Here is a 14,614-nt window from a genome sequence, read left to right on the forward strand (position 1 = left end):
TTATTCATTTGTCTATTCATTTACTTATTTACAAATGTATTTAGTTATTCATGTATTAATTAATTAATTTATCCATTCATTCGTTCCTTCATCTATCTATCTATCTATATTTATTTTTAGTTTATTTTAATCAGGTTACATTTACTCCTTTCCAGACCTGCAGGATTTATTTTCCATAATCTTTTTTTTTTTTTTTTTGCAGGGTAATGAGGGTTAAGTGACTTGCCTGGCATCACACAGTAAGTATCAAGTGTCTGAGGCTGGATTTGAACTCAGGTCCTCCTGAATCCAGGGCTGGTGCTTTATCCACTGCGCCACCTAGTTGCCCCTCCATGATCTTTTAAATATCACTCAGTGATTTAGCCAGACACCCAAGGTTACCCTTCGTCTGGACTAAGGGACTTAAATTCAGTAAGAACAACTAAGTAATCTTTGACTACATATCCTTAATTTTTGAAATATTGGTTTATAGTGAGCCATTTAAAAATGACATTTCTACTGTAAAAGTTAATCTTTTAGCAGTGAAAATAGAAGAAAACTAAGAACTGAGATTTCCCTTCTCCTTGTTATCATGATTCAATCCACCTCCAAGAGTGATCTTATCATGTCTTTGATCTTTTACTTTCCCCCAATACATGTAAAATCAAAGCAAAACACTCATTGCTTGTTTTTAATTTCCTTTACCCAACTTATCTCATTCTAAGCTTTAGCTTATCTGCCATGATTTTATCATACATCTCATTCATACACGGTTATCTGTTTGCTTCCATCTCATGTATATGTCTTTTAAAATATTTTAAAATAAGTTTGTGAGTTCCCTGTGCAGCCACATCAAGCTCTGTGACACTTATGCAATCATCAATGTGAAGAAAAGTTGTTGTTAGAGGCGAGCAGCGACCCCGCCCGCCCCGGCCGGCCGGGGCCCCCAGTCGCCTGCCACCACCGCCCTATGCCCCGCCGCCGCCCCGGGCCCGCGCTGCCGGCCCGGGGACGCCTCCCCGCGCTGCGCGGCCTAGATCTTGGGCCGGAACTGGGCTGACGGAGGCGGGACGCGTTCAAAAAGAAGGCGGGAAAGTGGCGGCGGGGGCCAGGGGCGGGCGCGCGCGAGGCCAGGGCAGCCCCGCCCCCCGCGCCTGCCCAGTGCCCGCCCCCGCCGCGGGGGGCGCCCTGGAGGCCGCGGGCGCATCGCGGGAGCTGGAGTCCGGAGGGAGCGGGGAGCTGGCAGGCGGGCGCGGAGGTCGGGGGGTGGCCGGGAGCACGCCCGTGAGCTCAGGGAGGCCAGATCATCCCAGGACCCGGACTCGTAGCCCGAAGGCGAACTGCCGCTATCTTACAGACGGGGAAACTGAGGCACGGAGCGGGGAAGGAGGGCGGAATGCACCTGTGAACCCAGGGAGTCCGAGTGCCCAGTTTAGAACACCCAAGGACACAGACTTAGAACTGGAAGGGACCTCAGAGGACAAATTCGACTCTCTGTGTTCTTTCAGATGGGGAAACTGAGGCACGGAGCGGGGAAGGAGGGCGGAATACACTCGTGAGCCTAGGGAGCCCGATCCCCAGGCCAGAGCATCCGAGGACACCTTGGGAGCCGTTCAGTCCAGCCTCTTCCCCCTGCCCCACCATTTTTTACAGGTGGGGAAACTGAGACAGAGGCAAGGAAAGGAGGGTAGAATCCCCTTGTGAGCCCAGGGAATCTGATTACCCAGTCTACAGCATATGAGGACCCAAAGCGTAGAGCCCAAAAGCTTAGAATTAAAAAAAAAAAAAAGAAAGAAAAGTTGTTTGTTTGCTTTTCAAGCTTCACTAAAAATTCCCTTATAACTTTTTGTTTTTGTTTTTGTGGGGCAGTGGGGGTTAAGTGACTTGCCCAAGGTCACACAGCTAGTAAGTGTCAAGTGTCTGAGGCCGGATTTGAACTCAGGAACTCCTGAATCCAGGGCCAGTGCTTTATCCACTGCGCCACCTAGCCACCCCCCCTTATAACTTTAAGCAAAGTATTCAACCTCTCTAGTTCTTAATTTCCTAATGTTTAAAAACTAGGAGGCTGTACTCAATGGTGTTTAGGTCCTTTGCAATGTTAAAGCTATAGTTTTATAATATTTTTTATTTTAATTCTACTATTCATCATTTACATTTTTTTCATGTATAAAGCTTGTTTACATATAGTTGTTTACATGTTATCTCCCACTTGAGGAGTTTTAGATGGTGGAGAGAACAGACTGCCTTTACTTTTCCTTAGATTCCCAACTGTCAACAAAGTGCATGGCATATAGAAGGTGTTTAATAAATATTTATTGACTGGCTGGCTGACTTCTGTAAACATTATCTATGGCATTGGCTCATGCCTTTCATGAGCATATACTATCTTTTTAAAAATCTCTTGCTTGATATAAATAATGGGGTGGCATGCATCCATTATTTCATCTTTCATGTTTCATCCTCTAAAGAAGTATTACATGAAGGACCTGTGTTCAAATCTGACCTCAGACACTTGACACTTACTAGCTGTGTGACTATGGGTAAGTCACTTAACCTTCATTGCCTTCCCCCCCCCCCCAATAAAAGGAAAAAAAAAGAGAGAGAGAGAGCACTAAAGAGGCTATGGAAGTTAAGGAAACACAAAATGAACAACCAAAAACCCCAACAATTTGCTGTAGCTGTGTGACCTCAGGCAAATTATTTAACTTATATTGACCTTGGTTTTTCCATCTGTAAAATGAGGCATTTGGACTGGACAGCCTCCACGGTCCCCTCACAATATAAATCTATCACTCTCTGATGGTAATATTATTCATTATTTAAAGAAAATTTTATTAAAGGAGATCAACAATAATCGCTCACATTTATGTAGCACTCTAAGATTTTAGCATTATCTACCACAATTATACCAGGTCTTGGTTCCATGTATTAGTATTATTGTTATTGTCATTGCTGTTGTCAGTTGTGTATCACTCTTTTTTTTTTTTTTTTTTAGTGAGGCAATTGGGGTTAAGTGACTTGCCCAGGGTCACACAGCTAGTAAGTGTTAAGTGTCTGAGGTCAGATTTGAACTCAGGTACTCCTGACTCCAGGGCCAGTGCTCTATCCACTGCGCCATCTAGCTGCCCCTGTGTATCACTCTTTTTTTTTTTTTTTTCCAGTGAGTTACTGAATACTTTTATTCTGCACAAAGAAACCACTAAGTATCAGGCCTGTGGGCTCATCGGGGCTGCATCACAAGTATAAGACTCCACACATTAACACAGGGGGTGGGGATGAGACAGTCACTGGAGCCAGTCACAAGATGACAGGCTATCTCCAACAGAGCACCAGATGATCAGGTACAGTCTCTGATAAGACAGTTCTAATGAAGCAGTGAGAACATCACAGAAAAGTGGAGGGAGAGGGAGAGTTAACCAGCAAAGGCCCCTGCTCCCAAACAAAACTGGTCTAGTACTCGGAGCTGCCCATTCTTAGGACAGGAGCAGACTTCTATGGAGGAGACTCGTGCCTGCTGGCTCTGAGGCTTTCTGGCCAGTTTACTTGGCCCGGGGGTTTCTGAAGTTCCTTCCAGCAAATTTAGCCTTGCTGCCCAGCTCTTCCTCAATTCTGAGAAGCTGGTTATACTTGGCCAGATGCTCAGATCGGCAGGGGGCACCAGTCTTGATCTGCCCGGTGCAGAGACCCACCACCAGGTCTGCAATGAAGGTATCTTCAGTCTCCCCAGAACGATGAGAAACCATTACTCCCCACCCATTGGACTGGGCCAGCTTGCACGCCTTGAGAGATTCAGTTATGGAGCCGATCTGGTTCACTTTGAGTAGGAGGCAGTTGCAGGCCTTCTCACTCACAGCCTTTTCAATGCGCTTGGGATTGGTCACAGTGAGATCATCCCCCACCACCTGGATACCAGCAGTAGCAGTGAAATTCTTCCAAGCTTCCCAATCATCCTGATCAAAGGGATCTTCAATAGACACCACTGGATAGTCCTTGATGAAGCTCTTATAGAGATCGCCAAGCTCAGAAGGGGAGATGTATCTGCTGGCATCATCAGGTGACTTGAAGTCCAAGTCGTATTTCCCAGATCGGAAGAATTCTGAGGCAGCCACATCCATGCCAATTACGACCTTATCAGTATAGCCGGCCTTACCAATGGCATTCTTCAGCAGCTCCAGAGCTTCCTTATTCTCCAAGATGTTAGGAGCAAAGCCACCCTCATCCCCTACATTGGTGGCGTCCTGTCCATATTTCTGCTTAATCACACTCTTCAGGTTGTGGTAGACCTCAGCTCCAATGCGCATGGCCTCCTTGAAATTTGCTGCACCAACTGGGAGGATCATGAACTCCTGCATGGCCAGCTTGTTACCAGCATGGGAGCCCCCATTGATTACGTTGAAGGCTGGAACTGGCAGGACAACTTCATCATTGCCAGCAAGGTCAGCAATATGCCGGAAGAGGGAGACACCTTTCTCAGCAGCGCCGGCCTTACAAACAGCCAGAGACACTCCCAAGATGGCATTTGCACCAAATTTAGATTTGTTCTCGGTGCCGTCCATCTCAATCATCAAATTGTCAATCTTCTCCTGTTCCACAACATTCAGTTTCTTGCTAACCAGGGTCGGGGCAATAGTTTTATTGATGTGCTCAACCGCTTTTGAGACACCTTTCCCCATGTAGCGGGTCTTATCATTGTCTCGGAGCTCCAGGGCTTCATGGATGCCAGTAGAAGCACCACTGGGCACAGCAGCTCGGAAGAGACCTTTTGCAGTGTGGAGATCAACCTCAACAGTGGGATTTCCACGAGAGGCGAAGATCTCTCTTGCTTGGATCTTGAGAATAGACATGTTGAGTTTCTGGATGGGGTCTCGTCCGCAAGGTTCAGAGAACAGAACTGTGTATCACTCTTAATGTTCCCATTTGGAGTTTTCTTAGCAAAGGTCCTGGAATGATTTCTCATTTCCTTCTCCAGCTCATTTTATCTGTGAGGAAATTGAGGCCAACAGTATTAAGTGACTTGAGAAGGGTCACACAGTTAGTAAGAGGTGGAAGGGGCCTGAGGAACACTATAGTTCAACCTCCTTATTTTACAGATGAGAAAACTGAGTCCCAAAAAGATTAAACACTTTGCCCAAAGATATATGGACAGTAAGCACTAATCACAATGATTCAAGGAGCATTAATTCAGCTCCCCCAATGTATCTCTGTATTGAAGTTTTAGATGCAAAGACAAGAAGAAGAGGAGGAGGAGAAGAAGAAATAGTTACTATTCACAAAGAACTTGAATTTTTTCAGTCAGGAACTCAGATCTTCTGGCAACAGAAGACATCTTCTTTCTATGGTACAGCCCCATTTTTCCTACTTGTCCAGGGCCCCACAGCAATCTTATGCCAAAAGCAAGATGCATCCCCAGGTCTCCCTAATTCAAAGCACAAGAAACCATTCTGGATATGCAGCATGAGATCATTTTAGTGCAAGATGTAAAAAGTAAAATCATATAATTGAACTAGATGACCCAAGGATAACATTAAACTCTCTCTTATACTTTTGCAATCTAAAAAAGCTAATTATTAACAACATATAGATGCTAATTGTTAGAAATTGAAGAAACATAAAGATGGGACGAAGATAACAGCCAGATACTATAGTGAATGATTTTTGAGGGAATGAGAACCTTACTTACAGAATCCATCCCTGCCTAGGAATCTACCATTTATTTATTTATTCATTTATTTATTCATTTATTTATTTATTTATTTATTTATTTATTTATTTATTTATTTATTTATTTATTTATTTATTCATTTATTTATTCATTTATTCATTTATTCATTTATTCATTCATTTATTCATTCATTTATTTATTTATTTGTTTGTTTGTTTATTTGTTTGTTTATTTGTTTATTTATTTATTTATTTATTCATTTATTCATTCATTGATTCATTCATTTATTTATTTACTTATTTACTTATTTACTTACTTACTTACTTACTTGTTTGTTTGTTTGTTTGTTTGTCTGTCCCTCTGTCTGTCTGTCTGTCTGTCTATCTATCTATTTATTTATTTTTACTGTTCACTTTTTCATGAATATAGATTCTCTAAAAGCTCAGTCTTTTTTTTTTTTGCTCAAAGTCTTTTTTTTATTATAGTTCTCATGAGTTGGGGGCTAAAGTGGTAAAATAGTTACAAGCACATTAATTGGTGTTTGTATATGTAGATTGTTTTACATTTGTTAGTGTATCAGTCAATTAACCAGCATTATTGAGTGATTACCAAATTCCAGGCACTGTCCTAAGCATTAGAGATAAAAATAATGGGGGTGGGGGTGGTTATTGGTGCTCTCTAGGAGCTCTCATTCCTATGCAGGAAGAAAGCAAGCCAATAATTAAACAACTATACTATATTATATGTATATTTTGTTTATATGTGTATATGTGTGTATAAACTATGTGTGTATAACTATTTTTCGTATAAGTGACAGGGAGATCACAATGAAGGTGGAATTTGAGCTAAGTACTGAGGAAACAAGGTAAGCCAGGATGGAATGCTATAGGAGGAAAGTATCCCAGGCATAGGAGACAACCAGTTAATAATCACAGCATCGGGAGGTGTAGTGTTGTGCTAAAGGAAACCCAAGAAAAAAGCTAGTGCATGTAATTGAGAAAAGACTAAAATGACTGGAAACATGTGAAGGGGCAGGTGGTGAAGGGCTTTAAATATCAAACACAAGGTTTTATATTGGATCCTGGAATAAATAGGGAGTCACTGGAATTTATGGAGTTAGGAGAGGGGAGTTATATGGTCAGACTTGCTGAATAGGAACATTGCATTGTCAGTTGAGATGAAGACAATTTGAAGTAGGGTGAGACTTGAGGCAGGAAGACCAAGCAGAAGTCTATTAATATTCTGGATGTGAGGGTTCAGAGGAATGAAAATGAGTTCTGCTTCAGATGCATACAGGAACATCTCATTATATTCTCACAATTATAAACTCCTCTCTTTGGCATTGAGAGCACTTAGCAACATGAATGCTTCTGGAACAGTCCAGTTATTTATACTGCTCTTCTTTCTATTCCTCACACACAACTCTCAATCTCTCATAATCAGGTCCTGATACTGGTTGTCTCTACACCTGGAATCTCGTTCCTCCAAAGCACTGCTACTTAGACTTGGCTTACTTTAAGAATTAGCTCAAGGTCTTTCCTGCTTCCTGCCCTGCCCCCCTGCCCCCACCATAGCTGTTAGTGCCTTTCTCTCCAGGGTTACCTTGCATCAATACATATTTATATACGATTATGAGGTCTGATGGGTAGCAACCTGAACTCGGAAAAAAGGAAGGCTTGAGTTTTAATCTCACCTCAAGTATTTATCAGCTGTTTCCATTGGCAAGTCATTCCACCACTCTGAAACTTGGTTTCCATAAGTTTAAACCTGTGGTAGCAATGGTAGCAATATTACCAACCACACAGATAGTTATAAGTTTGTGTATGGTATTTTGTGGTGTGTGTGTATGTGTGTGTGTGTTTTCATAATAGGGCTTTTTGGTGCAGGCCCAGAACATCTAAAATTATATTGTTACTAAAGTAATATATATAAAAGTGTTATTTCATTTTATTTTTGGAAACCTGAGATTATTATATAAATTTTTGTTGCTCTTATTTGCTTTTGTGGATCTCTATATATTCATGTTGTCTTCCTCATTAAAATGTAAGCTCTTTGAAAGCAAATACTGTTCTGTTTTTCTCTTTGTGTTCCCAACACCTAGAATTGAATGAGGCAAATTGTAGATGATTTATAAATGCTAGTTAATTGATTGGTTGGTTGGTTGTAGTCCAAGGCCTTCCTATCTAATGATCTCATGTGAGGAACTCTTATCCATGGAGACTACTGTCAAGTCAGGTGAAATTACGAATAAAGTAGTATCAGAAATCACCACACATGTATTGTCTTCTGTTCTAAAGTTTTGTTTTCATGGCCCATCTTTGTTCCAGGGAAAGCTGAACATTTAAACTACTTAGGTGTGTGTGTGCATGTGTATGTGTGTACTTATATATGTATATATGCACACATATGTGTATATATATATAAAGTATATAAAGATATATTTCTAGTGCATGAATCTAGACTCCAAGATAACTTTAATATTAATAATACCTAACATCAACTGCTTCAGTTCATTTCCACAGGCACATAAATCACTGGATTGCAGAAACAGGATCAAAATTGATTTTGACAACCTAACACATTGGGTTAAATTGAGGAAGATGAAATTTCATATGGATAAATGTAATGTCTTATACTTTGATTGAAACCATCAACTTGACTATAGGTACAAGGTAGCAGATGGTATGGTCACATAGTAGTTTTTTGTTTATTTTGTTTTGCTTTCCTTTTATGCTAGAAAGGAAGGAGGAGGAGGAGGTGGAGGAGGAGAGAGAGAGAGAGAGAGAGAGAGAGAGAGAGAGAGAGAGAGAGAGAGGGGTCTCAGTTCAATAGGAGTCAATGGTGTGATATGGCAGCCAATGAAAGGTAATGCAATTTTAGGCAACACTGAAAGCCATAGCTCCCAGGAATAGTGACTTTGTCAGCTATCCTGTTCATTAGAGTAGTAAGGTGTACAGTTTGGGGGCACTCCAGGTTAGGAACAACCATGATAAGCAGCATAACATCAATAAGACACCAATCAAAACAGTGAATGGTCTCATTGTTTTGGTTTATGAAAATTGGTTGAAGGAACTGGGTTGATTCATGCAAAAGAGAAGACAATGATGGAATGATAGTCTGATAAGAGTTTGGGGGGTCAGTTCAGATTTATTCTATTTGGCCCCCAAATACTGAATAGGAACAAAGCATGAACATTTTGAAGAGGAAAAGTAAAGTTTAATGTGAGGAGGGTAAAAGTCCTAATAATTAGGGAATTAGTGCCTTGGTAAGTTTCCTCTTACCAAGATGTCCAAGAGGTACCAAGAAGAATTGAATTGCCTGTTAAACAGATACTGTTATAGTGGCTATGGATAGAAAAGGTTAAAAAAAGAAAGAATCGGGGCAGCTAGGTGGCGCAGTGGATAGAGCACCGGCCCTGGAGTCAAGAGTACCTGAGTTCAAATCCGGCCTCAGAAACTTAACACTTACTAGCTGTGTGACCCTGGGCAAGTCACTTAACCCCAATTGCCTCACTAAAAAAAAAAAAAAAAAAAGAAAAGAAAGAATCCTGTCCCTTGTGGTCCCTAATTCTATATTGAGCGACACCAGGCATACAAATATGCATGGATATATGATGTACACACACATATATACATCTATATATACATACACCTATATTTGTATGTGTATCAGTTCTAGGTATAGGAAGTAGAGTCCCCACACTAGGAAATCAAGCCATGGGGATGTTGAAACCCAACATCCCAGGACAGAAGTTAGTAGGGAAGTCATGAGAAGCCATGACCCCGAAATATCAGCCCATGAGGGCCTTTGATTTTGAACTTGATGAGACTAATGCTATGTGAGTTAAACTGTGAGCCTAATCTTTCTCCCCTCCCTAGAGACTGATATGGTTTTTATTGTTGGTGGAGGGATCATTATTGGCTTTTTATTTCTATGTTTTTGAAATAAATAATAAAATATTAATTTCTTAAAGCTAATGGAAGTGGAGTTTTGGTCACTTGGTGCCTAAATTTGTTGGAAAAATCAGTAAGGGTGCAAGCCAATGATGGAGAAGAGAGATTCATTCTATATCCTCAAAGTACAGGAAATCTCTGGGGAATGGGTGATTGCAACACACCTCATTCTCCGAGTGAAAGAAAAATATATCTATATCATCTGTATCTAAAGCTTTCTCTATATAATCTACCATCTCTATCTCTATCTACCAATATAGAGAATTCATAAAATATTTTATTAGAATTGTTATGTTAATTATATACTCTAATATAACACATTAGGTTTCATATTGTCATGTCATATATGTTGCAGTTTATATTTATTATTTTTATCTATTTATATCTATCTATATCTATATTGAATAATCTAAATAGGAATAAAGATATATATATTATATAATATATATATATTATATATAATATCTGTCTATCATCTATCTATGCCTCCATATGTACTATAAAACAAGTTCAAGTATAATCTTCAGGAAAATCACTTTAGTGGCTATGGGATAGATGTGCTAAAATGAGATTTGAAATGGAGAAAAATGTGAATAATATTGTAATAATCCAATCAAGAGAAGACAAAAGCCCGAATAAGGGTTGCTGTGAGATAGGTAATGGGAATTTAATAGATTTAAGAGATATAGAGATACAGATTGCAGTATTAGAAATCTGTATATGTCAGCTGAAGGAATATGAGAAGGAATTGAACATGGCTTTCAAGTTGTAAATGTAGGTGACTAAAAGGGCATTGCTTTTGAAAGAAATAGGGACAAACAGAAGATAGTTCAGTTCAGTGGAAAGTTGATTGTATGAGGCCAACAGGGCATCCAGTTGCAGATGTGCAATAGGAAATTAGAAGTTTTGGAGTGGAGTTCAGAAATTAGGGCTGGAAAAAGATTTTACCTGGGAGTTATACATATAGTCTTCATAATTAAGCCCATAAGAATTGACGAGGTCACCAAGAGCAAGAATATAGAGAGAACAGATGGAAAGGAAGAAGGTCTTAAGGTACACCCAGGGTTAGAGGATAAATTATAATAATGAATTATCAAAGAAGACTAAGAAGGAATATAAAGATGACCAAGATGAGAACCAAAAAAAGAATACAGTCTTGAAAAGCAGAGGAGAAAGTCCTCCAGGCGATGAGTAAGGTTATCCAGGCCCAAGGATGAGGAAGAATTGAGAAGGATAAGGTTTAAGGAAAATAAAACACTATTGAATTTTATAATAAAAGGGTCATTAGTAATTTTGGAGAGAAAAAAAAAATAGTTGAACATTTGGAAGCTATAATGCAAAGGTGTAAGAAGATAGGGAGAGGAGTAATTGTGGATACATGGGTTTTTATCAGGTTTTTTTTTTTTCCCTAGTGGTTTGGCTATGAAAACAAGGTGACATAATAACTTGAGATTAAGAAAAAAAGTTTTGCTTTGTTTTGCTTTGTTTTTCCTTTGCTAAGTGTGTAGGTGAACTTGGAATCTTTATGCATAATGTGGAAGGAACTACTAAACAGGGATAATATGACAATGGGGGGGGTATTCTGGGTGTGATCTGTTGAAGTGTTTGGAAAGACATGGGATCTATAGTCCGTGGAGAGTTTGGTCTTATAGAAGAGAAGAGCAACATAATCCTACACTGGAGTAAGAAGGAGATAATGGACAATGATATTAAGGGACATTGAAACAAAGACAGAATGGCCACTTGTTTACATATTTTTGTGGGGATTCCTTTTCTTTTCAATTGTGGATCTGACATGATGGCCTTTAAGTTCCCTTCCAACAACAAAATTATCTGATCTGTTATGAAAGTGATTATTGGACAAATGAGTGATGATTCATATTCTGTAAAGCACTGTGGGGAAAAAAGAAAACAAAAGGAATTGACATATTTCCTACTTCAAAATATTTATAATTTGGGAGAAGAGATTAGATTTCCAAATTTATTGAAATAAAGAGCTAGTGATTCGATGGTATATAATCAAATTTTGCTACTACCGCCCTGGTGTAATTTGTCATGTCATAGCTGGAGTATCCCATTCGCCTTCTTGTGGTCTCTTATCTCAAGTCTCTCTAGTGCATCCTTTACTGAGCTGTAAGTGATGCTCCTAAAACACAGTTTGAATGTGTCACACCTTCATTCAATAAACTCCAGTGGATTTCTTATTCCATCCTGGAAGAATATAAAAGCTTCTGATTACCTTTCAAAATCCTCCACAATGTTGCGTACTCTGTCCTTTACTTACTTATTTATTATTTATTATTATTTATCCTCCATGCCATAGTCCTTTCCATATTCTCTACAAATCTGTAACCCTATTTTCTTTTCTACTCATCACATACAACTTTGGATCTTCTGACTGTGATTTGTGCTGGCTTTCTCCCATGCCTGAAAAACTTTCTCTCCTCTCCTCCCTGTCAGGGATTCAATGACTTCTTAAAAATCTAACTTAAAATCTTATCTTCAGAAAAAAGCCAGTGCTCATTCCCTTCAATGCTAATCTCTTCCCTCTGAAATTAACTCCAATTTATCATGGATGTATCTTATTTGTATATGGCTGTTTACTTATAGTTTTCCCTATTTATGCCTTTTTTTGTATAACTTGCTTACTTTTGTATCTTTCCTTAAAACACGTGTCATGAATGGAGAGAAAAATATTGACTAGAATTAATAAGTTAAATTTCTAGTAGTTTATTAGCTATGTAAGGATGAAAGAGAATATCTATGTATTTGTATGTAGTGATAATCATGGGATATATTAACAATATTAATTGGAGATGATCTTTCATTTATCTATATATCTTAAAATGCATAAAAAGTGAAATGTATTCAATTTTGATGAGTTCATACTGAATAGTTGTTGTCTGCAAGGTAGCTAAATTCTACCTAGGCTGTCTAGAAATCTAATGAGTGGTCACCAAGAAATTAGAAGTTTTAGCAAGAGTTTAGATTTTTAACCATTTAGTAAGGAGCATAAGAATTTGGTGAGGAGAGAGAAAGAGGCCTAGATGCCTACATCTATCTATCTCAGGGAGCTAGTATCTCCAGCTCCACTCCACCCAAGGTCAGCCTTGAAAGAGGGACAGACTCGCCCCTTCTTTGTCCCACAAGCCTCCTGTGAAAACAGGAAACATCCCATCAACCCACACACAGCTCCAAGCTAATTGGCTGGTAGCTTTGATCAGCAGTACTCACAAGCAAATGTCACATCCTGAGGCCAGTGAACTGACCTTCCAAGCCACGTGGCTTGCCTTCAGATGCCTTCTCCTCATGGCAGAGCTTTCCTACAGTATCTCTCCAGCAGGGGGCATCACTCCAATTCTCACAATACTTATGATTATTATCATTATTCTAATTAAGAATTTTCACTTCAATTCTAAAGTTCTTTAACTGATTTGTCTTTTCCTTTTGCACTCACGAAAGTAAAAAATGGAATAAATTATTTTTGGCTTTTTGTCAAAATATTAATTTTCTCAACCTCCCAATATACTTTTTTAAAAAATAAGAGCAGGTACCATGTTCTTTTGTAAGGTTCGAAGATATTAATATCTAATACTCATTAGCACATTCAAACATATATATTTGTTTCACCCAGAGATACATAATTATACCCAAATCTTGCCCTAGTTCGACCCTGAAGGACTTTAAGCATTTGTCATAAAGCAAAAGAAAAAAATAAATGAGAAAGCAAAGGGTCATTGCTCAAGACTGATTATCTATAATAATTCTATAGTAGTTCTGGGCTATCTTCCCCTTTATACTATTACAGTTGGTGATCTCATCAGCTTCCATGGATTCAATTAACCAGCTCTATGCTGATGAACTTCAAATATACTTATCCATCTCTAATTTTTCTGAGGATCTCCAGTCTTGAATTTCCAAATGCCTATTAGATAATTTGGATGTTCTATATATACACCTTATATTCAGATTGTCAATAACTAACTTTATTATTTTTTTCCCTAAAACAATTCTCCTTTCCAAGATATTACTATGTAGGGACTATTTCCTTCCCAGTGTCCCAGGTTCACAGCCTATGCAACATTCTTGACTCCTGTCTCTTACCTTCCCCTTCCAAACTGTTGCAAATGACTTTTAATTTTACTTTTACATCATTTCTTGAACATACTCTATTCTCTCCTTTGATAAAACCACCATCTTCATTCAGGCCCTCATTTCCTAAGATGTGAACCATTGCAATAGCCTCTTGTTGGTCTGTATGCCATAAAACTCTCTCAGCTAGACTCCATCTCCTATGCAGCTGCCAAACTTATTTTCTTATATCACAGGCCTGACCATGTTTCCCCACTATTGATAAACTCCCGTGGTTCACTAAGACCTCTAGGATCAAATATAAAATATCATTTTTGCCATTCAAAGTCTTAATGACCTGCCCCTTCCAACTTTCCAGTCTTCTTATACCATATCCCCTTCCACATACTCTGCTATACCATTTATAATATATTCTATCTCTTAACTCTAGGTATTTTTCACAGGTTCTTCCCATGAATGAAATTCCCTCCTTCCACATTTCTGACTCTTGCCTTCTCAGGTTTCCTTCATACCACAGGAAGCCCTTCATTGTTCCTCTTAATTCTAGTGTCTTCCCTCTGTTGATTATCTCCAATTTATCTTGTAAATAGCTCATTAGAACATGGTTGTCTGTTGTCTCTCTGATTAGATTGTGAGCTCCTTGAGGGTGTGATGAAATAATGAGATTTAGCAGATACTCAAAGACCCACCTGAAGATTAATCTAGACTGATTGGATCAAGTGAGAGTGATTAACTGCTGATTAGCCTAATTCAAGTTAACTGGATTTTAATCACACCTTCAGAACACCTTCAGAACCAATGGATTTGGATGATGCCAACCAATCAGCTTGAAGCAGTGTGTAAGGACCGCCTCTGTTCCAGAGCTATAAAAAGCTTCCACAATCAGTTTGCTAGACAACGTTCCTGATTAAAGCAGTTTCGTGGAGGA

General features: G+C 39.1%; 1 protein-coding gene across 1 annotated transcript; it reads right to left on the reverse strand.

The window, feature by feature from the left end:
• Window positions 1–3,481: 3,481 nt before the first annotated feature.
• Window positions 3,482–4,823, reverse strand: LOC122725405 (alpha-enolase-like). The gene has a single exon (XM_043962506.1). It carries the CDS (start codon window positions 4,821–4,823, stop codon window positions 3,519–3,521), a length of 1,305 nt encoding a protein of 434 aa, XP_043818441.1. The 3' UTR covers window positions 3,482–3,518.
• Window positions 4,824–14,614: the final 9,791 nt, after the last annotated feature.

The sequence above is a fragment of the Dromiciops gliroides genome, chromosome 4 (assembly GCF_019393635.1).
Source record: "Dromiciops gliroides isolate mDroGli1 chromosome 4, mDroGli1.pri, whole genome shotgun sequence".
Taxonomy (NCBI): Eukaryota; Metazoa; Chordata; class Mammalia; order Microbiotheria; family Microbiotheriidae; genus Dromiciops; species Dromiciops gliroides.